Source organism: Trifolium pratense, linkage group LG2 (assembly GCF_020283565.1).
Source record: "Trifolium pratense cultivar HEN17-A07 linkage group LG2, ARS_RC_1.1, whole genome shotgun sequence".
Lineage (NCBI taxonomy): Eukaryota > Viridiplantae > Streptophyta > Magnoliopsida > Fabales > Fabaceae > Trifolium > Trifolium pratense.
In genome coordinates, this window is record NC_060060.1 from 10,389,695 (window position 1) to 10,415,122 (window position 25,428).

Below are 25,428 nucleotides of genomic sequence, written 5' to 3' on the forward strand. Positions count from 1 at the left end.
TATGTCAAAATATCTAAATATAATACATTTGCATTAAAATAGTTGAATGCATAAGTTTCAATATAATTTTTTTATTGTATTTTATCATATAGGAGTACTTTTTTGAATCAAATTTTTTGAATCAAATATTATATACAAATAGTTGAGTGCCCCTAAAATACGTTTTAAAAACCTTAAATGATAAGTTTTATAAAATTTATAATATTGAAAATTGAACTACTTTAATTTCCATTAAAGACTAACAAAAACTTGTGGGCATGGGTTGTTGAGTTATCATCATCAACTTGAATGAATCTTTTTATCTAAATAAACAGTCGGTTGCACTCGACTATCTGACTAATGTCAGTAGTTTATGTTGGCCAGCTTACATTACATTGACACGTGTAATGTACCACAATTTCACTTCAGGTTCCTAAAATCTAAATCTGTCTGTTGTCATATGAGCCTAACCAAGCAATAGCCACTGAGCTCACAAACATACTGCCACATGGCTTTTCCTTCTCCTAATTAGTTATTTGTCATTCAATCACCACATTTTCTCATCTTTGTCATGTCAACAATGTCTCTTATTAACTCCACTACCATTTCCCTTATTTTGTTTTTTCCTTCTTATGTTAGTGCTCCACCCTTTTTATATTCATGCATTTCCTACTTTTCCTCAACTTTAAGCTATGATCTAATCTTATATTTATTGCACATAATATATAGAGGACAAACACTTGCAATATATTTGGTTTTCTTAAACAATAACAAACTCCAACAATGGCTTCTACTTTATCTCACAATCCCTCAATGGCAGCTTTCTCAAGAACCCATTTCACAATTCCTATTTATAAAGAGTTTTCAGCTTATACTTCACCTTTAATGAGCTATATAAGCAGAAAAACCAAGCAGAGGCAGAGCAAGAAACTGATGCAAGTAAAAGCAACAGTAATACTTGAATCACCTACTTCTATTTCAAAGTCAACGCAGAGGGTAGCTGAAATTGGTGGTGATCAAACTCCTCAGAAGAAGCAGGTTAAGGTACTTGTAGCTGGTGGAGGGATTGGTGGCTTGGTTTTTGCTTTGGCTGCAAAGAGGAAAGGGTTTGAGGTAGTAGTGTTTGAGAAGGATTTGAGTGCTATAAGAGGGGAGGGACAGTATAGGGGTCCAATTCAGATACAAAGTAATGCTTTGGCTGCTTTAGAAGCTATAGATTTGAATGTTGCCGAAGAAGTTATGAGAGTTGGTTGCATCACAGGTAATAGAATCAATGGGCTTGTAGATGGAGTTTCTGGGTCTTGGTAAGTTAAATTTTGTGTCATATCAGTGGTTTCAGTTTCTTTCTGTTTTTCACTCTTGCTCTCTTGGCATGATATACCAATTGGTCTTGTTTATGATTATGGATTACTAATATAGCTTAAGGTTACACACAAATTAGATTCACCATACTTTTGTGTTCATGTGAATTGTAGTGTACCTATTTTTCAGCTACTTTTGTGTTTTTTGTGAATTGTAGTGTACCTATTTTTCAGCTAGTTTAGAAAACAGATTATACCTGTTAGACCTCATATTTTGCTGAGAAAATTGGGGAAAGTTAAAACATAAACTTTGAAACATGATAGTACTTTTGTAGCCCTATATATTTGAGTTTAAATTAATTTCCTTTGTTTTAGTTGTCACAAATTGTACAAAATTTGATCAAATACTTCGATAGAATACACGGTCTAACATACTTGCATGTAAAAATAGGATAAAGCCAGTTCAAACATATATTCATAGAGAGTTCTTTTAATGTAAAACAACATTTCTTACTCAAATAAGCATCTAGCTTCCTTAATATTGTATCAACTTAAGATCTATTCTAAGGTATATTGTATGAAATATTTGCATCTACTACTGTGAATTGATATTTGGTTTGGGGTTATCAGGTATACCAAGTTTGATACGTTCACTCCAGCAGCAGAACGCGGGCTTCCAGTAACTAGAGTTATTAGTCGAATGGCTTTACAAGAGATTCTTGCACGTGCAGTAGGGGAAGATGTCATTATGAACGCCAGCAGTGTTGTTGATTTTGTTGATCATGGAACTAAGGTAATTAAAGAAAAGATTTTATGTTGAAGATTCTCCTCACATTACTAACATAGGTATTTTTTAAGCTTTTATGTATTCTTTTCGAGAAAATGCATTTGAAGACCGATATGATTAAACCCTATTTGGTTTATCATTTGTGTTATACAAAATTCCTCATTTGTATTATAGGTAACGGTGGTGCTGGATAATGGTCAGAAATATGATGGAGATCTCTTGGTTGGAGCAGATGGGATTTGGTCCAAGGTCTTATTAGTTTTTTCTTTTTTATTTATAGTTTTCTCCCAAACTCCCCCACCTTTATATCTTAGGTGACATTTAACATGGGAAAATATCAGATTTTCCCACCGTACTTAAGACAAGATATAATTTACCTGTAGTATTTTGTGAATAGGTGAGGGAAAAGTTATTTGGGGCATCAGAAGCTACATACTCTGGCTATACATGTTATACTGGTATAGCAGATTTTGTGCCACCTGATATTGAATCTGTTGGGTAAGTCGGCAATTTCTCTAACTTAAATGCCTATCTAAACTATACTTGCTATTCGTAATTTTTTATTAATGTTAATGTTGAGAAGCTCACTTGAACTTCTCTGATGAAAGGTATCGAGTATTCTTAGGGCACAAACAATACTTTGTATCTTCAGATGTTGGTGCTGGAAAGATGCAATGGTATGCATTTCACCAAGAACCTGCTGGCGGTGTTGATACCCCCAATGGTATGTACTTCTAAACTAAAGTTGACATCTATAAGAGGATACTTGCTCGCAAATTCGTCCCAATTCAATCATACCACAATCTAGGACTCACTAGTTTGATTTTTAAAACATCGGTGTTTAACACAAAACAGAACAAATAAGTCATGTTTGCTATAATTGAAAGCTTGCATTAAAAACATAAAAGACAAAAGGAATTGAATCAAAACCTGCATACATTAAAGAAATTTTAAGTATTGCAGCACACAAATTGAATAATACGTTTGATTAACATTTTAAGTAACAAAGATACTTGTCAAGCAATTCTACAAACAGTTGGTAGACATAATAAAACTAGTCCTAAATCATATATGGGCACATTTCATGACATTTTTTAGCCATCTCGAGATCGGCTTCAACAACTCCGACCTTTCCATCTCCGACCGGATACTCCATGGTAAGATCAGCAACTGAGATTACAGCTTTCAAATCCTTAAGAGCAGGCCAACCAATAATAACATTATAAACAGACTCTGAATCAACAACCAAGTACCTTACCTTGATCATCTTGGCGTTCCCTCCTTTACCAAATGTAGTGTCCAAATCAATGTAACCTTTGACAGGTACACCTTCTCCGAAAGTACTCTTGAGATATGCTTGGCATGGTTTGAGCATTGATTCTGAGAGTCCCATTTTCAAGAATGCTGACCAGTAGAGAATGTCAGCTTGGCTGCTAGGGTTTATGCAGACTCTGAGAACAGAGAAGTTGTTGATTTGGAGATTGATTACCATTGGAAGAGCTTCTTCGGATGTGTATTTTTTGATTGCCATGTTTTCTGGTGTGATTTTAGCACTCATCTTCTTCGGGTGAGTTAGTGAGAATGAGGTTTATTTCTTGTTTAGGCTCGCTTTTATACTGGAAAATAAAATATTAGGGATTTTTTTTTTGGTTACAATATTAGGGATGCTTTTTCGTCAAAAAAAAAAAAAAAATTAGGGATGTTTTGTTTTAAGTTATCTTTGTAAAATAAAAAGATTAAAAATATAGTATGTTCTTAGATTTGTTATAAGGGCGGGTTCTACGGTGCAAGAGTAACTCATATCGTATTCCTTTGATTATCAAAAATAAAATAAAATATCTTGATCAACCAAGTGAAGATGAAGTTATCGACTTGGAAGGCAAAACAATTGTCCTTGGCAGGAAGAATTACTTTGTCTAAGGCTGTCATAGAAGCTATTCCTATTTACCCCATGATGACAACATCCATTCCTAAGGCTTGTCTTCATGAGATTCAAAAAATTCAACGAGCTTTCATATGGGGAGAAGAGAACGGTGAAAGAAAATATCATGCGGTGAGTTGGGATAATATAACTAAGCCTAAAACTTTTGGAGGTTTGGGTATTAGAAGACTTGTCCAAATGAATAAAGCTTGTTTAATGAAGCTAGCATGGTCCATTAGAAGTGGAGAGGAGGCTCTGTGGATTGATGTCATTCGAGGGAAGTACAGCAGAGGCAACTCAAACTTTAACCATGTTGTAAGTAAATCTCATGACTCAAATTTGTGGAAGAACTTGGTGAATATTTGGAATAGCTTTAATTTATATGAGTTTTGGACTATTGGTAATGGGAGTAAGGTTAGAGCTTGGGATGATAAGTGGCTGTATCAAGATAAATCCATTCAAGACTTTGGCATCATGATTCCAGAAAGCTTGAAACACATGATCAGTGGCGGAACCAGGATTTTTTTCTTGGGTGGGCCGTTAAAAAAATTATATTGCGTATAAAATTTAAGTCATAATAAGCAATAATTTGATAATTAAAAAATTAAATTACATACCTGAAAATAATACTCTGCGTATGTCACGTGGCTTGAAATCATCAATAATTGACTTTGAACTATTGCTTGCATAATTATACAATAAAAAATTTATAGATTGAAATTTATTCATTAATAAATATAAGATAATTACACATGGATTAATTAAATTGAAAATAGTTGTGTTTTATTTTTTTTGGTAAAAATAAAAATTGTGAATTGATATATCATATGAAAACATTAATCTCAAAATTATGTCTTTACAAGTTTAAGACGATAATTTATCCTCAAGGATGTGTCTTAAAGTTAATTTTTAAAAGGAAAAAAAAAAAAACAAAAAAGAAAAGAAAAGGAAAGGAAAAAGAGAAAAGAAACACAAAGACATGGTTAGAACTATTGACCTTCACCTCCTACACTATAGGCGTTGAAGCATCTACCAACTAGGCTATCACTGCATTATTTTTTCTATTTACCTTCATAAATATATATATAGTATTAGAAATATTTAATTTTATCAAAATATCAAGGGTATATTAGTAATTTCCTATTTTTTGGGGGAGGGCCGCGGCCCACCTCAGCCCTCCCCTGGTTCCGCTAGTGCACATGATGGTAAATGATCTCGTAGATACTAATGGAGGTTGGAGGTTTGATCTCTTAATTCCATGGTTGCCCAGCAACATCATCAGTAAATTCCATGCTATTATGGCTCCTTCTAGTGACAGCAATGAGGACATGATGGCTTGGAGTGGCACTGCAAATGGTGAGTTTTCCATTGCCTCAGCTTACACATTGTTATGCCGATTTAACGACGATGCGTGGGAGGCGGATTGGCTTCAGATATGGCGTTTGCGAGTTCCAGAGCGTATCAGAACATTTATTTGGATAATTCGACATGACCGGCTTTTAACAAATTACCGAAAGAGCAAAATGCACATCAGTGAGCCGTGGTGTAATCACTGTGTGGATGTGGTTGAAGATACTCTGCATGTGTTGAGGGATTGTCCCTTAGCAAAAAGTGTTTGGTGCAATTTATTAAATGGGAAGGATAAAGATTGGTTTTTTACCGCTGCTCTTGATGAGTGGATTATTCTGAACATGAAGAAACAACTTGGCCGAGACAACAACTTGAGTTGGGCAAGTGTTTGGGCAACTAGTTGTCACTTCCTTTGGCTATGGCGTAACAGAGAGACTCATGGAGATAGTAGATTGAGACCTTTACAGCCTTGGAAACTCATATTGAAATGGGTTATGCAATACTTTGAAGCAGATGTTAGTGGTATTGTGATAGCAAATCGTCAAAAGGTGGAAATTACGGTTACTTGGCAATGTCCGGAAGATGGGTGGTTAAGTTTGAACACAGATGGGGCTAGCAGAGGACACACGTCAGCTGGTTGTGGTGGCTTACTTAGAAACTCAGAAGGCCAATGGCTTGGTGGATTTTCAAGAAACTTGGGCCGTTGTAACTTGTAACGCATATATAGCGGAACTTTGGGGAGTTCATGATGGTCTTTGTCTTGCTCGTGACAAAGGTGCCAAAAAGTTGAAGGTGTATGTAGATTCCAGCGTTGTGGTGCACACACTTAATAGCACTACGAGTGGGAGCGTGGTAGGATGGCGTCTTATCCAGGAAATTCGACGGTTACTAGCTTGAAGGTGTGAAAACACAAGAAAGGGGGGGGTTGAATTGTGTTTTAGCCAAGTTAAAACTTTTTCAAGTTAAGAACTTGAAAAAGTTTTAACTTGGCTAAAACACAATTCAACCCCCCCCCCCCTTTCTTGTGTTTTCACACCTTCAATTGGTATCTAGAGCTCTGGTCTGTTACTTTCACTTAACAGTGAGACAGTAAAGATCTTGTGAGAACACTATGTCTGGAGGAGACGATAGTAGCACTAGAACAACCGGTGAAGCCGGTGAGGCCAGTGGTGCTGGTGGTGGTCCTAGAAATGCCTTTGGTTATGACTACTTAAGTAATGAATCACATGAACATAGTAGCAATAGAAAAGCCCCTATATTTAATGGTGATGCTTCATTATTTGAGTGGTGGAAAGAAAGATTGTATAGCAATATTACTGCTATTGATCATGAGTTGTGGGATTTGGTTGAGCTGGGAGTAACTTTTGAAAACTTAAATGAACATGGAAGGTTGTCCATTGAGCATAGAAAGTTACTCACACCAGCTAACTTAAAAACCTACACTAAGCATCATAGAGTAAAGGACATTGTTGTTGGTGCTATTAGACATGAAGATTATGTTAGAATAGAAAACAAGTCTACTGCTAAATCTATCTTTGATTCTATGTGTGCTACCTATGATGGTAATGAAAAGGTTCAAGAGGCTAAAGCTAGTCTTTTGATAAGGCAATATGAACTATTCACTATGCAACAAGATGAAAACATTGAGACTATGTTTACAAGGTTTCAAATCCTTGTATCTGGTCTTAAAGCTCTTAAGAGAAGTTATTCCACCTATGACCATGTTCAGAAGATTCTGAGAAGTCTTCCTATTGCTTGGAGACCCAAGGTCACCGCAATAGAGGAAGCTCAAAATCTCAAGACTCTGAGTCTTGAAGCTCTGATAAGCAATCTCAGAAGCCATGAGATGGTTCTGGATGCTGACTCAGAAACTAAGAAGAAGTCCAAGTCAGTGGCTTTACAGTCAACTAGGACTACTTCTAAGGCTCTTAAGACTCAGCTTCTTGATATTGAAGAAGAACCTCTGCTGATGGTCAAGAGGATGAGATGAATGAGGATGAGTTTGCTTTATTCACCAAGTTTCAGCAATGGAACAGATTTAACAAAAGAAATTTCAGAGGTAACAGCTCCAGAAATTTTGTCAGCAAAAAGGATGATCAGAAGAACTGCTTCAACTGTAAGAAGCCAGGACACTTTATTGCTGATTGTCCAGAAATGTCTGCTAAAGACAAAAGCAAAAGATACAGCTCAAAGAAGCAACAATTCAAGAGTAAATTGAGAAAGAGTCTGATGGCTACCTTTGAAGAGCTATCATCTGAGGAAGAAGTTGAGGAAGAAGAAGAGGCAAATCTAGCCCTGATGGCTTCAACTGACTCAGATATAGACTCAGACGATGAATCAGAATCAGATTCAGAAGTAACTGATGAGGTATTTTCTGACTGCTCTAAATCTCAACTTATAACTGCACTTAACAAGGTCATTGAGAAACATCTCAGAGTGTTAAGTAAACAAAAAGTTTTACAAGAAAAGCTTAACACTCTGACTGAACAAGCAGAACATTTTCAAGGTCTTTATCAAGAAACTCTGAATAGAGTAAATGACTTTGAAAAGGGTTGTGCTGTTTGTCACAAACCTATTGATGAGCAGGAAATAGCTCTTCAACAGTTTGTGCATCTCAACCTTGGGAAGAGCAAAGCTGCTAATAGAATTTATAATGTTTTGAGACATAGAGGAGAAGGACTTGGCTATGAATATGGTAGAACATATTCAAAGCTGAAGACCTTTGCCAAAAAGGTTGGAAAATCTTGGGGTTATTATGTTGTTCCACCAAGTGCAGAGGGAAAGAATCCTGGTATTGTTGAAAATGACAATGATGATCTGAGTGATTTAGAAGCTGACAGCTCAGAGGAACCTAGTTCCTCAGGATCTGGAAAGAAAAGTTCAGAAGATAGAAGTTGTTCAGAACCTGAGAACATTAGTTCAGAAGTTCTGAAAGCTTCAACATCTGAGACTTCAAATTCTGGATTCAAAGGAACTTCAGTACCTGAAGCTAGTCATTCTAAAACATCAGAAGTTTTTAAAAGAAAAAATTCAAACTCCAAATCTCAGATGAAGTACAAGACTCAGATTATTTATGATTCTAGAGTCAGTAGATATAATCAATCAGAACATGGGATTGATGATAAATACAAACCCTGGAATCATAAACAATCCAAATCTTGGAACAATAACAGATTTCAAACAAAGAAGAGGTTTCAAAAAGGTTATTATTCCAAACCAAGATTTTTCTCTAACACTAGACAACATAGTAAGCATGTGTGGACTAACAAGCGTGGACCCAGAAAATGGGTACCAAAAGCTGAAATAATGTATCATTTAGATTTACCAACTAGGAAAGGATATGTCTTACCTAAAGTATGGAAACAAGTCCTATGCAAAGGAAGAAGGGCTTATGTCCTAGACACATGGTTGACAAGTTCTCAAGTTAACAATCAGAACTTGAAAAATGAAGAGGAAGAATACTGGGATGACTTTATCATTAACCTTGATGAAGAGTTCTATCGCAATGATTAAAGTTGTTTCTCATACAGCCTGCCACTCAAAGAAGTATCATGAATCATTCATGGTATCTGGATAGTGGATGTTCAAGGCATATGACTGGTGACAAACAACTATTTTCTAAGCTGACTATGAAAGAAGGAGGATCTGTTGGCTTTGGGGGTAATCAAAAAGGAAAGATAATAGGTACAGGTACAGTAGGTAATTCTTCCCTATCTATTAATGATGTTTGGTTAGTTGATGGACTTAAGCATAATCTATTGAGCATAAGTCAATTTTGCGACAATGGTTATGTAGTCATTTTTAATAAGGAATCATGTACTGTAACCAAACAATCTGATAATTCCATTATATTCAAAGGTCTTAGAAAGAACAATGTTTATAAAATTAATCTTTCTGATTTGAATGAACAAAAAGTGATGTGTCTTTTGACTTTGAGTGAAGAAAAATGGATCTGGCATAAGAGGTTAGGCCATGCTAACTGGAGATTAATCTCTAAGCTTAGCAAGCTTGATCTTGTCAGAGGTTTACCAAAAATCAAATATCACTCAAACACACTTTGTGGTTCTTGTCAAAAAGGAAAAATTACAAAATCTTCTTTTAAACCTAAAAACATTGTTTCTACCTCAAGACCATTGGAACTTCTTCACATTGATCTTTTTGGGCCAGTTCACACTGCCTCTATCAATGGAAAGAAGTATGGGTTAGTAATTGTTGATGATTACAGTAGATGGACTTGGGTAAAATTCCTAAGAACAAAAGATGAAGCTTATGATGAGTTTAGCATCTTCTGCAAACAAATTCAAAATGAAAAAGGCTACACCATTTTAAAAGTTAGAAGTGATCATGGTGGAGAATTTGAAAATGAACCTTTTGAAAACTTTTGTGAAAAATATGGCATTCTGCATGAATTCTCTTCTCCTAGAACTCCTCAACAAAATGTGGTTGTTGAAAGGAAGAATAGAACTCTGCAAGAAATGGCCAGAACCATGATGCATGAAACTAATGTAGCAAAATTTTTATGGGCAGAAGCTGTAAACACAGCATGTTATGTTCAAAATAGAATCTATATCAGATCTAAATTGAACAAAACTGCTTATGAATTGTTCAAAGGAAGAAAACCTGACATTTCTTATTTTCATCAGTTTGGATGTACATGTTATATCTTAAACAACAAAGTCCATCTAAAGAAATTTGATGCTAGAGGTTATAAGGGTATCTTTATAGGATACTCTGAACGCTCAAAAGCATACAGACTATATATTTCTGAAACACACACTGTGGAAGAAAGTATGCATGTCAAATTTGATGACAAAGAGCCTGACCAAGTGTCAGAGCTTGTGGAAGGTTTGTCTAGATTTCAGGTATCAGAGGATCAATATTCAGATATTCCAAACTACTCAGAACATCCATTCTCTGAAGAACCTCTGAACACAACAGTTCCTACAGACTCTGAACAACAAAGAGCTGAAGCAACTGCTGAACCTGATGTTGATGAGTCTGAAGATGATGAGCCCCCAAGAAATACCTTCAAATACAAATCATCACATCCAGAGGAACTGATCTTAGGCAACAAGGATAGTCCAAGAAAGACAAGATCTCAACTGAGAAATGAGGAATCTTTAGTTGGTCTTATCTCAATGATGGAACCATCAAAGATTGAAGAAGCTCTGAGGGAGCAGCAAGAAGGTTTGGAAAGGCAAAGGACAGCTCACCTCAACTTGGAATCCAAAGTGGATGGTCTTGTTTCCAACGTGGGATCTCTGAATGACAAATTTGACCAGCTCTTAGCCTTTCTTAAGAAACCCTAGGATTCTATGCACTTGTTTTAAGCTTTCTTTTTATTTTCTTGTTTATCTTCTGAACAATTTTTCTGGTTTATCTATTTCAAGTTGTTTTGTTTATGTTTTGCTTGATTACTTCTTTCATGTTCACTTGATATTTATATTTTCTTGATTTTGTCTGAACAATTTCTTATTTTGGATTTTCACTTAGTTATGTGGTTTGTTAAATTTTTTGTTGTTTGTGCTATTTTTTCTTGATAAATAAGAACATAAGAACACAAGATGCTTTTAAAACGGAAATTTTTTATTAATGCTCTAACAATGTTGAGTACATTGGTAAAAAAAAAGAAAAAGAAAAAGACAACCTAGTCCTAATCAGATGGATAAAACTCAGAAGAAATATCTGATTTCTCCTCAGTATCATCTGATGAAATTTCTATGGGATCTGGGTTTTGCTCTTCTTCTTCTTCTTCTTGTTCTTCTTCTGGAACATAGCCAGCCAAGAACTCAACATAGTCAGCATCATCTTCATTCTCTTCAGTTTCAGAATCTGATGAGATGATTATTATCTCAGCATCTTGTGGTTTCTTGTTGTCTTCTTTATTCTTCTCATCTTTTTCGCGTTGTTCGTCATCCTTCTTTCTCCTAAACTCTGCGATGCGTAAACTAAATCTTTTCATTATTCCTAATCTCTCTTGCTTCACTTGTTTATTCTTGTTTTTACGAGAAGCAGGCATGTTAACTCGTTCACCTTTTATAAACCTTTGAGCGCGTTGGTTTTCGTTTTTGAAATTAATTCACCTTTGTAACAACCACTCTTCTTCTTTGACTGTCTTGGTTATATAAATCTTTTTTACTTTTTGATAATGACAAAAGGGGGAGTAGTTACGCATTAATTGATAAGTGATAAGTTCAAAACTGAAACCACACTTTTATCTCGCTTTTATCCGTTATGTTAAAAGTTGTTACTTTTAAGTTGTTTTACGTATTTCAATGCGGAGACTAAGTTAGTTGAAACTAAAATAAATTTCATAAGTAAGGATAAGTTAAGAGTGCAATTTTAACTTAGCCTTATGAGACTTAGGGGGAGAGCTTGCAAACCTCTCACTCTGAAGAAATATATGAAATTTGTTTTATTTCAAATTATCTTAATCTTATACTAAATTAAAATATCATGGATATAACCTAAAGTTTTGGCTTTAAGGAGTATCAATCTTAGGGGGAGCTTGCAAACCTCATAAACCTAAGAGAAACATGATAAGTTAATTTAACAACAATTGTCAATTAATACTTATGTTTGTCATCATCAAAAAGGGGGAGATTGTTGGAACAAAATTGATTTAAAATGTTAGCCCCTAAATCTATAAAGGTTTTGATGATAACAAAGTATTAATAAACAATTGGATGGACTAAAAATTTATTTTAAGTGCGCAGATATAAGCATCAGATAAGCTCTGAATGAAGCTCAGAGGATGTGAATTCAGAAGTTCACAAGCGCTCAGAAGATGTTGGTCTTCAGAAGTTACAACCTTCAGAGGATGAAGTCTTCAGAACTTCTTAAGTGACTAAAGCGTCATCAACCTCTGAAGATCTTTTTGATATCTGTGAAGATTCTCTTCTACCAATGAAGAAAAGGACCTTTCAAGCCTGATCAGTTCAGCTACCCTCTGTTTGTCTGTCCTCGCTTGAGAACGTGGGTTTTCAGTTTTGTTAGCTGAATAAGGAAAGTCCACTCTGCAGTAGTCAAAGTGTCTGAAACTCTTACTTAGTTTTAGACACAAACAAACTGCATCAAGACAGACTGCTTGAAGACAAAAGATTATCAACTCCAACGGTTCTTTTTGCAACGACTCTTTTCTGGTGATATATATACTAGAAGGATCAGCTGCAATAATATACAATTATCAAGGATTGAACGTGCGCTGAACAAACTCTGAACTCTGTGTATACAAGCTCTGAACCTCTCATCAAGTGTTTTTGCACTTTAGTCAAATACTCTGTACTATTTGTATTTGCTCTCTTTAGGTTCATCTAAGAGCACTTGTATATTTTTATATACTTTACTATTACTTGAGGAAACTTAAGCTTGTGTGCTTAAGTGTGAAGTCTTAAGCTTGTGTGCTTGAGCATTGTTGAGAAGTCTCTTGCTTGTGTGCTTGAGCAGGTGTAATCTTGTGTGATTATAGTGAAATCCCTTGGAAGTGCAAGGGGACTGGACTGCTCTCGTTTTGTGAGAGGAACCAGTATAAATTGCTTGTGTGATCTCTCTCTCTCTCTATCTTGCTTTTGTTTGTGTTATTTATCCGCTGCTAACGTAGTTGAGTTAAGAACTTGAAAAAGTTTTAACTTGGCTAAAACACAATTCAACCCCCCCCCCCCCCCCCCCCCCCCCCCTTTCTTGTGTTTTAGCCAAGTTAAAACTTTTTCAAGTTCTTAACTCAACTACGTTAGCAACGGATAAATAACACAAACAAAAGCAAGATAGAGAGAGAGAGAGATCACACAAGCAATTTATACTGGTTCCTCTCACAAAACGAGAGCAGTCCAGTCCCCTTGCACTTCCAAGGGATTTCACTATAATCACACAAGATTACACCTGCTCAAGCACACAAGCAAGAGACTTCACAACAATGCTCAAGCACACAAGCTTAAGACTTCACACTTAAGCACACAAGCTTAAGTTTCCTCAAGTAATAGTAAAGTATATAAAAATATACAAGTGCTCTTAGATGAACCTAAAGAGAGCAAATACAAATAGTACAGAGTATTTGACTAAAGTGCAAAAACACTTGATGAGAGGTTCAGAGCTTGTATACACAGAGTTCAGAGTTTGTTCAGCGCACGTTCAATCCTTGATAATTGTATATTATTGCAGCTGATCCTTCTAGTATATATATCACCAGAAAAGAGTCGTTGCAAAAAGAACCGTTGGAGTTGATAATCTTTTGTCTTCAAGCAGTCTGTCTTGATGCAGTTTGTTTGTGTCTAAAACTAAGTAAGAGTTTCAGACACTTTGACTACTGCAGAGTGGACTTTCCTTATTCAGCTAACAAAACTGAAAACCCACGTTCTCAAGCGAGGACAGACAAACAGAGGGTAGTTGAACTGATCAGGCTTGAAAGGTCCTTTTCTTCATTGGTAGAAGAGTTGACTTGCAAAGAGAATCTTCACAGATATCAAAAAGATCTTCAGAGGTTGATGACGCTTTAGTCACTTAAGAAGTTCTGAAGACTTCATCCTCTGAAGGTTGTAACTTCTGAAGACCAACATCTTCTGAGCGCTTGTGAACTTCTGAATTCACATCCTCTGAGCTTCATTCAGAGCTTATCTGATGCTTATATCTGCGCACTTAAAATAAATTTTTAGTCCATCCAATTGTTTATTAATACTTTGTTATCATCAAAACCTTTATAGATTTAGGGGCTAACATTTTAAATCAATTTTGTTCCAACATAGCTTTGGACTGGGAGATCAAGGTGTGCCATTCTTATCGTGAGTCGAATGCATGCGCTGACGCGCTTGCGAATATGGGTTGCGATCATGGTCCGGGAATTCGTGTGTATGAGCAATGTCCCTCTTGCTTGAGCTTGTTATTATTAGCTGATACTATGGGGATAACTACCCCTAGAGTCATTGTTGTTTAGTTGCTTCTTTCTTTGGGCTTAGGCCCCTTTGTACACCAAAAAAATAAAATAAAATAAAATAAAATATTTCTTTTACAAAACATTTCATTTAAAATCAAATATTATCAATGTCAAATTATTGGATTAGCTTAGAAGCTTCTTCGATTAAATTGTCAAATTATTTAACTTTTTTTTTTTTACATGTTAGTAATTATATGTTAATGTCAATATTTTTATGCCTTCACCAGAACTTTAACATATTAAAATACTTAGTTTTAATCATATTAATTTTAAGTTTCACACACTTTTTGATCCATTAGATGAAAAAAATAAGAAAGAAAAAACTCCAAACAGAGGAATTGAGTTTTCTGAGTATTAGTTAAACAATAGCTTGATAGAGAGAAGATGAACAATTTGAGATGATCTTGAACTCATGACAAAGCGAACACCTAATTTTAAAAAGTCAATCTGCACAAGAATTCTTTTCACGCAAGAAATAAGTCAACACTACATTCCAAATCCAATCTTTTCACATCAAAGAACAGATATTATGAGAAACATAAGGATGAATAGGTAGAATCCCGTCCTTATAAAGATCAATGTCGTTTGAGAATCTAACTCAAATAATGTCTCTAAAATCAAGATCCCAAGTGATCTGCAACTCATAAAAAATTGCAGGAAACTCAACATTAATATTTGTAGTATGACCACAGTCCACAGTTCCGCGCAAAATCAGTGACCGATCCAACCACCAATTGATTTTTTACAATGTATAAGTTCTCAATTCTCTCTTCATGGCAGGGAAAAAGGAAAGATTATTGAAGATATTTGAGGGCTGGTGTGATAATGTAATAGATTTAATAGTTGCTACTGAAGAAGAGGCAATTCTACGACGAGATATATATGATAGGACGCCAACACTAACATGGGGAAAAGGTCGTGTGACCTTACTTGGGGATTCTGTTCATGCTATGCAGCCAAATATGGGACAAGGAGGATGCATGGCTATTGAGGTATATATACTATTTAATTTTATCAATGATTTCATAGTGAAATTATGAAAGCATTTTAAACTGCGGTTGCAGTTATGTTGCAAATGTTTGTATTGCGGCATAAAATATCGACAACTTCTTCTGTTGTTAATTTGTGTGACATGGCAAGATATGAAAGGCATTTATATAACTATGGAAGGCTTAGATGTGTGGTAAAGAATTCTAAGTTTCTAACTAGCTTATTTTATCATTATTACTACAGGATGGATATCAACTTGCATGGGAGTTGGACAGTGCATGGCAACAAAGTGCAAAATCAGGCTCTACAATTGACATTGATTCTTCCCTTAAGAGGTAACTTCTGACAACTATTCAGTTTTCTCGAATATCTTAATTACTTGATTCATTTCGCATTGGCCTCTCACAGGTTAATGTATAGTTTTTTCTCTTCTGATTGTCGTTTTCAGCTACGAGATGGAAAGAAGATTAAGAGTTGCTATTATTCATGGAATGGCTAGAATGGCTGCTTTCATGGCTTCCACCTACAGGCCATATCTAGGTGTTGGTCTTGGACCCTTAGAGGTAGCTAGTAACTTAAGTTGTTCTAAATTTTGATGATGAATCATAAAGGTGAAGGTGGCATTTCATATTGTTTCACTTTTCACATTGCAGTTTTTGACCAAGTTTAGAATACCACATCCTGGAATAGCTGGAGGAAGGTTTTTTATTCAAAAGTTGACTCCTTTGATGTTGAATTGGGTGTTAGGTGGAAATAGGCAAGTGTAACACATTACTTCGCTATATAACTTTTCATCATGCAAGCATGTGTTAGTAATTTGATATGAGTCAATGGATTAATTCCAAACTTGAGGATTAATAATGCTATTTTGCAGCTCCAAACTTGAAGGCAGATCAATATGTTGCAGGCTATCAGACAAAGTATGTTAGATTGATTTACTTAGTACACTTTTGTTACTTGCAAAACAATGGTAGCTGGTCATGTCTATTAAGCTTTGTTGATGCTAATAAAAGTTTGATTATCTATGAAGGCAAGTGAACAGTTGCATACATGGTTCGAAGATGATGATGCGCTCGAGCGTACTATTAACGGAGAGTATGTTGCTATGGCTGAATATTGATGAAATCATTCTTAGTATATGTTTCCTGCCATATATACAGATCAAATTACTTTTGTGTCATTCCTTTTCCTTTGAATTGTAGATGGAATTTATTACCATTTGCAGATGAAACGCGTCTCCTGAGACCTATATCTTTGAGTCAAGATGAGACGAATCCTTGCATAATCGGGTATACCTTCGGCCTTGTAATATATTCGGAATTTTTATATTTGAAACACAAGAAAAGTTCTGATATGTTGCTGCAATTACAGAAGCATGCAGCAACGAGAAGATTATCCTGGAAATTTAATCACAGTACCTTTACCTCAGGTAAATCAATTTATCATGAGCTTAATTAGACATGAACAGTTCCAACAAATAGTCTTAAAGACGATTCAAAAAGATTTTTCTCTTAAAGGTTTCTCAATTCCATGCTCAAATTAACTACAAAGATGATGCCTTCTTTTTGACTGATTTATGTAGTCAACATGGCACCTGGATCACTAAGTAAGTATTTCAGGTTACGAATTATTTTCAATCAAAGTTTACAAGTCTTGAAAATGCATATCTAATTTGTTTTGCATCAAATTTTCAGCAATGAAGGAAGGCGATACAAGGTACCTCCAAATTATCCTTCCCGCGTTCGTCCTTCTGATGTGATTGAGTTTGGTTCTGATAAGGTGATAAATGATTCCAACAAATTATACATATGGTGCATTTTATCTGTTGTCTAATCATGGAATTTATTTGCAGGCTTCATATCGCGTAAAAGTGACAAGATCTGCTCCATTAGTGTCTCAAAAAGAAGCGACACAGATTTTACAGAAAGTATAAAGTATAACTATGATTCTGTTTTAGTTACAGTTTGCCTTGTAAATTATAGAAAATTTGTACAGCAAAATAAAAATAAGTAGCTATAAAGCACCCAACATCTGCATTGTTTTAGTGCAGGCTATTTTTATACAATGATGCCAATCATTTTAGGATCTGTACATTTTAGACAGACAATTTTTTATAGTGATTCTCATAATGAAATTATATACTTTTATTCATTTATTCTTTTGCTACTGTTATGTGCACGTTCCTGCTGCTGTAACTTTCTTGGTTTTGCAATTTTAGTTGATGTTTTGTTTGCTGTTTTTAATTTTTCATTTGTGTAAGGTCAATTCTCGAGGCCTTTCAAATTGACTTGTGAAACAAGCATTGAGCACTACTAGTCTAGCTTAAATGTCTATTAAACTAAATTTGCAACGGAGACATAGAGGACTCACTTGCTCAAACTCAAGTCCTCATAAACTGAGCATATATATACTCGTAAACCAATATGGAGTCGCTACAGAACCATACAATACATGCCCGGAAAACAAAGTTGTCCTAGTTCAGGTTTTGTGAAGGGCCTGAAACGCGTTCAAGGACACAAATGGAAGAAGTGCGGCAAGCTGAAGAAGTTAATATAAATATTAAAGGATTTTCTATTGATATTTTTTACCTCCTAGTGATTTAAAGAGATCTAGCAAGAAGAAACAGGACAGTGTGGTGGTAGTGGTGTGGTTGAGAGAAACTTGTGGCAAAAGTTAAAACATAAACTTTGAAACATGATACTTCTGTAGCCCTATATTTCCAATAATTCTTCTGAGAACTTTAGTTAGATTTTTCAATATTACTTTTGTAGTAGTTTGATGGAATTTGGTTGTAATTATGTATTCTGGTACAATAAAATTTGGAAGAGAAATTTTATGTATTAGTATGTAATTCTTGCTTAAAATTCCCATTTTAATGATCAAAACACAAATCCATTTTAATGATTTTGCACAATGTATATAATGCTTGCTTAAAAAAAATTGCAAAACCGTGTGATTGCATATAGTAATTTTACAATCGTATATATGAATTAACGTATGACGTATGAGTATGTTTTATCTTTTTTTAAACATCCTGGATGTTTAAACATATAATCAATCCAAATAATTTTTGCAATCCTATACTATATATGATTATAGTTTCATCCCAAAACATACATAGTGTTTGAAGGTGGTTCAAAAATCGAACTAAATTGAACCAAATCGAATGTTTGACCCTTGAACCGACCTTTACTATAGTTTTCAATTTTACCGTTTGTTTGATCATGGTTTCATCTAGCAAACCACGACCCAAAAGTCCCACCGGTTTTGAGATCCGTTTTGATTTTGGAAACATAGGTTTTTTATAAATAGGTTTAAAACAGAACAAATGTTGTGAACTATTGATTTTGGAAACATATGGCTTTGAAAACATACAAGACAAGAAATTGAATCAAAACCTGCATACCTAAAAGAAATATGAACTATTGATGCACATACAATTTAAATAAAGTGTTTGATTAACAACATTTTAAGCAGCAAAAGATAATTCTCATGGACATGACATGACGATAACAGTCGGTCAGAATCAACTATTCTATAACATAAACACTTTCTTTCTTAGTTGTTGAAAATTGAAACAAACATCTAATAAATAGCATTAGGACCCATATCATAACACCTTTTGGCCATCTCGAGATCGGCCTTGACAACTCCGACCATATCATCTCCGATAGGATATTTCATGGTGAGGTGTAAGGTTGAGATGACGGCTCCCAAATCAGCAACAGTACGCCTGTCAATAACAACATTATAAACAGATGGTGAATCAACGACGAAGTACCTTAGCTTGATCATCTTGGCGTTCCCTCCTTTACCAAATGTTGTGTCCAAATCAATATATCCTTTGACGGGTGCACCATTTCCAATAACATCCTTCAGAAATGCATTTTCACATTGTTTCAGCATTGACTCTGGTAATCTCATATTCAAAAATGCTGACCAGTAGAGAATGTTTGCGGCACTTCCCTCATTGACGACGACTCTGAGAACGGACAAGTTGTTGATCTGGAGTTTGATTACCATAGGAAGAGGAGCATTAGGTCCTGTGATTGGTAAGTCTTTGAGTGAAAATGAGATTGGGTAGTTTTCTGGTTTAACGTCGTCATCATTGTTGGCGGAACTGTGATCCATTCTTCTTCCTTTCTTGTTATATCGCTTCATCTTCAATGATATAGAGAAAGAGACCTAGTTAGGTTTGAATCTTGAAGGAATGAGAATGATATGGTGAAGTTTGATGCTATTATTATATATAGAAATGAAACTACAGCTGGTGATTTTGAAGAGTAAGGATGGATTGTAACGGTTACTTATTGGGCTAGCTAATGTTGCGGGAAGAGTGGTGTAACGTTCAGTTAAAAGCTGAATTCAAAAAAAAAAATTGTGATAAGCAGCCACCAATTCAGGAGTGTTTGTTGCTGAGGACCGATGAGGATTTTTGGCCAAAAAAAGATGTGGGAAGTGAGAATCTTTTATGGGAATAAAATAAGATATTAATCGGTGACTCCGACACTTGTTAAACATAAAAGGAATAAAATTAATGTTGGTAAGATAACTTTTTACACCTTTAAATACATAAAATAAAATGTTATTTTGATACAAATATATATAATGTACTGATCACAATTAAGTGTTAAAAAGCTAGTTTTTTTACAATGATATAATAAAATAAAATGAAAAAGAAAAATGGAATGGGTCAGATCAGAGGACTAAGCACAAAACAACAACATTCAAATACAAGAAAAATTGGCTCATAAAGGGTAAAAAAAATCTTAATACAACTTGTGTGTGCGTCTAAATGCATTTTATTTAAGCTTTGTGCCCAAGCAAGTGTATCTCATTCCTCAAAGATTCACTGCAGTCTACAAGTAGGTACATGAGTATCATTCTGTTTTGGAGAAGGACTTGAGTTCCTGGGGAAGGAAGGGGGTCCAATTCAGATGCAAAGCAATGCTTTGGCTGCTTTAGAAAATATAGATTTCAAGGTTGCTGAAGAAGTTATGAGTTAGTTACATCACAGGCGATAAAATCAACGGGCTTGTAGATGAAGTTTCTGGTTCTTTTGTAAGTTAAATCTTGTGCCATAACATCAGTTTGGTTTATGATTATAGAATACTCTGAAAACGGAGAAGTTGTTGATTTGGAGTCTGATTACCATAGGAAGAGGAACATTAGGTCCTGTGATTGCGTAGTCTTTGACTGAAAATGAGATTGGCTTGTTTTCTGGTTGAACGTCGTTACCATCATCACCACTGTGATCCATTCTTGTTCGTTTTCATGTTAGATTGCTTTATTTCAATCCAGACCCGGTTTTGGGCCAGGGCAAGCAGGACCCGAGCCCAGGGCCTCCAAAAAACTAGGGCCACAATTTTTTTGGCCCATCATGTTAAGATTAATTGATTAAGTATTTGTGCTGAGAGTTTGTATACATGAATTGATAGTGGCTCAGTTGGTTAGCCCCTGCCTTTTGTTGTATTTTTCGAATCAGCTTGGAGTGGGTTCAATTCCCAGATGTGGCATTTTTTTTGTTTGTTTTATAAGCTTGGAGTGGGTTCAATTCCGAGCAAGTCCCTTTAAATAAGGCAAATGCTTTATTTAAAGAAGAATGTTAACATGTGCATATATGGCACATGTTAAGATAGTAAAAATAGAAATTATGCCTTAGAATTTGTGCATTTAACTTTTCAAGCATTAAATGTCTTGTATCATTAAATGTTAAATTTTTATATTAAGATACCTTATCATGTGTCATATATGCACATGTTAACAAAACCCTTATTTAAATAGATCAAGTTTCAACAAATGACAATCAATACCACACCATAAAAATTATAAATCAAACTAACTCAAAAATTATTTCTTTTTACTAAATGATGATTTTTTGTATAAATAAAATCACTTTATAACTCATAAATAACTTTACTATATATATTAAAAAAAACAAATTTTGTTATTTCTTTGAAAATAAAAAATTAATTTATAAAATTAAATTGTAATTTTTATGAAAAAACACTATCAATTTTTTTTAGATCATCAAAACACTATCAATTTTATTATTTATTTTATTTGTTGTGTAAATGATCATTTTATTTATTAATTATCTCTTAATTTTTTATTTATCATTTCAATTTCAATGTCGCGGAATATGACATATAAATAACTATTTTTTATGTTGTTAATATTATTTACAATTTAAATAAATGATGGTCTTTTTATAAATAAAAAAAAATTGCATTTTTTATTAGGGATCCATTTTTATTATTGCCTTGTACCTCCAAAATCTCGGAACCGGCCCTGTTTCAATCATGATGAAGGAATGAGAATGAGAGAATGAGAATGAGAGGGTGAAGGTTTGTTGTTATTATATTATTATATAGAAATGAAACTGGCCAGCTAGTGGTGATTTGGAAAGGATCGTGGATTGTAACAGTTACTTATTGGAGTACCTAATGTTGTGGGGAGAGCGGTGTAACGTAAACAATTGTGATAAAGAGCCACTAATTCAGGAAGTGTTTGTTGCTGAAGAGTGTTGAGGACTATTGGCCAAAAAGTACGTGGGGGAGTGGGAATCTTTTATTAAAATATATTTTTATTAACTAGATCTTTGCACAAACAAACAAAGATCGGTAGAAAACTGTTATTTTGATACAAGTGTATATTGGCTCTGTTCGGTAAAAAGTAACGGATAGCTAATAAGATAGCTTATAGCGGATGAGCTAGCTGATTGAAATTGTAATGTTTAGTAAAATTAACGGTTGAACTAGCTTATCGGTATGAAATGGCATAAAAAAGATATGTTTAATTAATACTATTTAATTTTTTTCAAGTAAAATGTCAGGGGTAAAATTGAAAAAAAAAATTGATAAGCGATAAATTATAAGCTAGTAAAATAAGCTATAAACTCTTTTTAAAAAACGTTTAATGTACTAATCAACCTCTCCTCCATATCTATTAGGGGTGCTCGCGCGCACACATAAATTAAACACTATTATTTATTTCAAAACCATATATTATATTTTTTGACAAAAAAACATATATTATTTAATTATTTTATCTTTCATACCATAAAAAAAAAATTGTGTGTGGGCCGTTTAGATTGACTTATTCCGAGTTTATGGGAAATAATTTGTGCAAATAAATAAGTTTTTATGTTGTTATTATAAGTTTTTCAAGTTAGTTTATGGAAAGCAGCTTGTGAAGATACAATTTTTGTTAGTAAAAAATTATAAATTAACATAAAAGTTTTTTTTATATGTATAAGTTATTTTCATAAGCTAAAAAATAAATCAAATCCAAACGGATCTTAAATGCATTTTGTTTAGGCTCGTGCCCAATTAAGCAAGTGTATCTCAATTTTTTCCTCAAACATAGATTCACTACAAGTAGGTATACATGAGCATCATTTATCTTTTGATTCTATTGCCAATTCAGATGCAAAGCAATGTTTTGGCTGCATTAGAAACTATAGATTTCAAGGTTGCCGAAGAAGTTATGAGAGTTGGTTGCATCGCAGATGATAAAATCAATGGGCTTGTAGATGAAGTTTCTGGTTCTATTGTAAGTTAAAACTTGTGTCATAACAATCGGTTTGGTTTATGATTATGGAATACTAATATATACCAACGGAGGGCAGGACCTGTGAGTGTGCAAGGAAAAGCTCCGCAAAAGATGGCGTCTGAGGCTCCATAGAGTATCATGTGGACATAGAAAGCTCTGAGATGGTCGTGTGGATCTGTGGAGTCGTCGTAGGGTTCAATTCTAGGCAGCTGGAAACCGTCTGGAAGTGGGGATTCGATGATGCTGAAAGACAATGGAGGGTCTATGCTGTGATTGATCGTGTTTAGTTTGGTTGTAGGATGGGTGAGAATCAGAGACGTCGATGCTATTGTCATAAGGGTCACGTAATGTGTATATAAATATACTTCCTTCGGCCTTACTTATAAACAAATTTTTGTGTTTTAGATTCATTGAATAATTAATGTATCTGGTCTAGTTTTATAGACCAAATATATTATTTATGGCTTAACTATACATTTGGTCCCTTACATTTATTTTAGGTTTCAATTTGGTCCCTTACGTTTAAAAAGTATCAATTTGGTCCCTTACGTTTATTTTAGGTTTCAAGTTGGTCCTTTCCGTCAATTTTGTCACATGTCGCAGTCAATTTGCATACGTGGACTGACACGTGGCACTTGGACACGCTGACACGTGTACTATTCAAACGGTGTTAGTGACAAAACTAACGGAAATGACTAACTTGAAACTTAAAATAAACGTAAGGGACCAAATTGATACTTTTTAAACGTAATGGACCAAATTGAAACCTAAAATAAACGTAAGGGACCAAATATGTAGTTAAACCATTATTTATTCACCGTAAAGTGAACATTTGTTTGTAATTTACTTAACCTGACAAATCAAATGCACCAAATTAGCCTTTGATCGTTTAATATTTTTTCAATTTTAAGTTCACACTTTTAAATGGTGAATGCTTATAACACTCCTCTTTACATATATTTTGAATCTTGATCAACACATGCATAAATGGATGAAAATACAATCATATACATATACACACACACACATATATATATATATATATATATATATATATATATATGAGTCAGGATCCGTTGACACCAACTAGTTTGACACCAAATGTTACACCTCTCAATAACGTTTTAACCGATATAAATTTTATAAAATCCACCGTTGGATTGAAAGTTTACATCATATAGATCATTTGTGTAAAATTTCAAATAAATTCAAAATCATTTGATATGTTATTGAGATACATCAAAATTAACGGTTTTTGTATTTTTTTAAATGCCGTTAATCTTTATATGTCTCAATAGCATATCAAATGATTTTGGATTTGTCTGAAATTTTACACAAATGATCTATATGATGTAAACTTTCAATCCAACGGTGGATTTTATAAAATTTATATCGGTTAAAACGTTATTGAGAGGTGTAACATTTGGTGTCAAACTAGTTGGTGTCAACGGATCCTGACTCTATATATATATATATATATATATATATATATAACACCCACACTAATAAAGAATGGTGTTATTAGATCTGAGTGTGGTGTTTGATCTAAGATAAACATTTATTGAAAACAATCTTTATTTTCTTTTTGTTTATGAGATAACATGTATTTTAGATGACAAACCACCCTTGGCTACATGTCTACATGTCAAGTGAATAGTTGCTGACAAATTTCAACAATTTTGTTAATTAATGTCTATGTGGCATTAATTAATTAGTTACTTTTTTCTCGTCCTTCTCCAAATTAGGGTTCTCCTTTTCATCTTCTTCCTTTTAATTCTTCATCTTACTACTCTTCTTAATTTACGGTTCTACTTCTTTTATAGAATCGGGGGCATTAGCATGCAAGTACCTCTTCACCAGAAGTGAAAAAATAACTGAATTTAAAAGTAAAAATTGCAAGCATGAGTAAAAATTGCATTCAGATAAGTAAATTTTTTTATCAAGACATACCAATCTGAATTTCAAGCAAAGCATGCATAATGTTCTTGAAAAGTTAAAGCACCAACATAAGACACTAGAAATTTATTTGTTTATGAATTCAAAGACACATACTAAATGCATTATAAAAAACCTCTAACCCCACGATATAATGTGTCTATGCTAATCCGACTCAAGGACTAACTAATCTGAGAGACAATAATCCCACCGTCCACCGATCCTTGGCTTGTTATGATCTAAGTCTGGATCATCGAAGCATGCAGCTCTTTTCCAAAGATCATCCAAATTTAGTAGCGGTTTGGCAACAAGTGATTCCTTGAAAGCCCCCGGTTTCAAACCGGCTTCTATAAGATTAATGCAAAAATCATCGGAGAGATTATCTACTTTTAAAGCCTCTTGATTGAATCTATAAAGGTAATGTTGTAAAGATTCATCAGCACCTTGCTTCAAGCCCTTGAGTGTGATGGGTAATTTGGGGTAGGTTTTGCTTAATACAAAGCGAGACAAGAATGCTTGAGCTAATTGTGAAAAATTGTTGATCGAGTATGGTGGGAGGCTAAAAATCCAACGAATTGCCGGACCGGTGAGGGTACAGGCAAAGGCTCTGCACTGGGTGCCGTCTTTGATGCCACTAAGTAGCATGTGAGCACGGAACTTCCCAAGATGTTCTTCTGGATCAGTA

At 34.5% G+C, this 25,428-nt stretch overlaps 2 protein-coding genes across 3 annotated transcripts; one reads left to right on the forward strand and one right to left on the reverse strand.

Moving 5' to 3' along the window:
- Positions 1-280: 280 nt before the first annotated feature.
- LOC123906913 (zeaxanthin epoxidase, chloroplastic-like) lies at positions 281-17,409 on the forward strand. Of its 2 annotated transcripts, none has more exons than XM_045956935.1 (16): positions 281-1,283; positions 1,911-2,073; positions 2,242-2,316; positions 2,465-2,565; positions 2,676-2,791; positions 15,045-15,256; positions 15,498-15,589; positions 15,703-15,817; positions 15,908-16,011; positions 16,129-16,174; positions 16,285-16,349; positions 16,457-16,543; positions 16,626-16,683; positions 16,772-16,860; positions 16,949-17,033; positions 17,107-17,409. In XM_045956935.1, the coding sequence occupies exons 1-16, from the start codon at positions 763-765 to the stop codon at positions 17,185-17,187; spliced, it is 2,010 nt and encodes a 669-aa protein (XP_045812891.1). In that variant the 5' UTR covers positions 281-762; the 3' UTR covers positions 17,188-17,409. The 2 variants fall into 2 exon arrangements, 1 of the variants encoding a protein (XP_045812891.1); XR_006809055.1 differs by having other exon boundaries at positions 453-1,283; positions 16,837-16,860; positions 17,107-17,188.
- A 1,344-nt stretch (positions 17,410-18,753) lies between these two features.
- On the reverse strand, positions 18,754-20,514 carry LOC123904143. The gene is made up of 2 exons (XM_045953838.1): positions 20,407-20,514; positions 18,754-19,415 (listed from the first exon to the last, which is right to left on the reverse strand). Exons 1-2 carry the CDS (start codon positions 20,512-20,514, stop codon positions 18,840-18,842), a joined length of 684 nt encoding a protein of 227 aa, XP_045809794.1. The 3' UTR covers positions 18,754-18,839.
- Between the last annotated feature and the right edge of the window lie 4,914 nt (positions 20,515-25,428).

Excerpts from the sequence above, each read along its gene's own strand:
- LOC123904143 (XM_045953838.1), bottom strand. The coding sequence starts at position 20,514 with ATGGATCACAGTGGTGATGATGGTAACGACGTTCAACCAGAAAACAAG. Across the intron at positions 19,416-20,406 it reads CTAATGTTCCTCTTCCTATG|ATGAAGCGATATAACAAGAA; the intron begins GTAATCAGACTC and ends ATATCATTGAAG.
- LOC123906913 (XM_045956935.1), top strand. The coding sequence starts at position 763 with ATGGCTTCTACTTTATCTCACAATCCCTCAATGGCAGCTTTCTCAAGA. Across the intron at positions 15,257-15,497 it reads GAGGATGCATGGCTATTGAG|GATGGATATCAACTTGCATG; the intron begins GTATATATACTA and ends TTATTACTACAG. Across the intron at positions 16,175-16,284 it reads GTTGCAGGCTATCAGACAAA|GCAAGTGAACAGTTGCATAC; the intron begins GTATGTTAGATT and ends TTATCTATGAAG.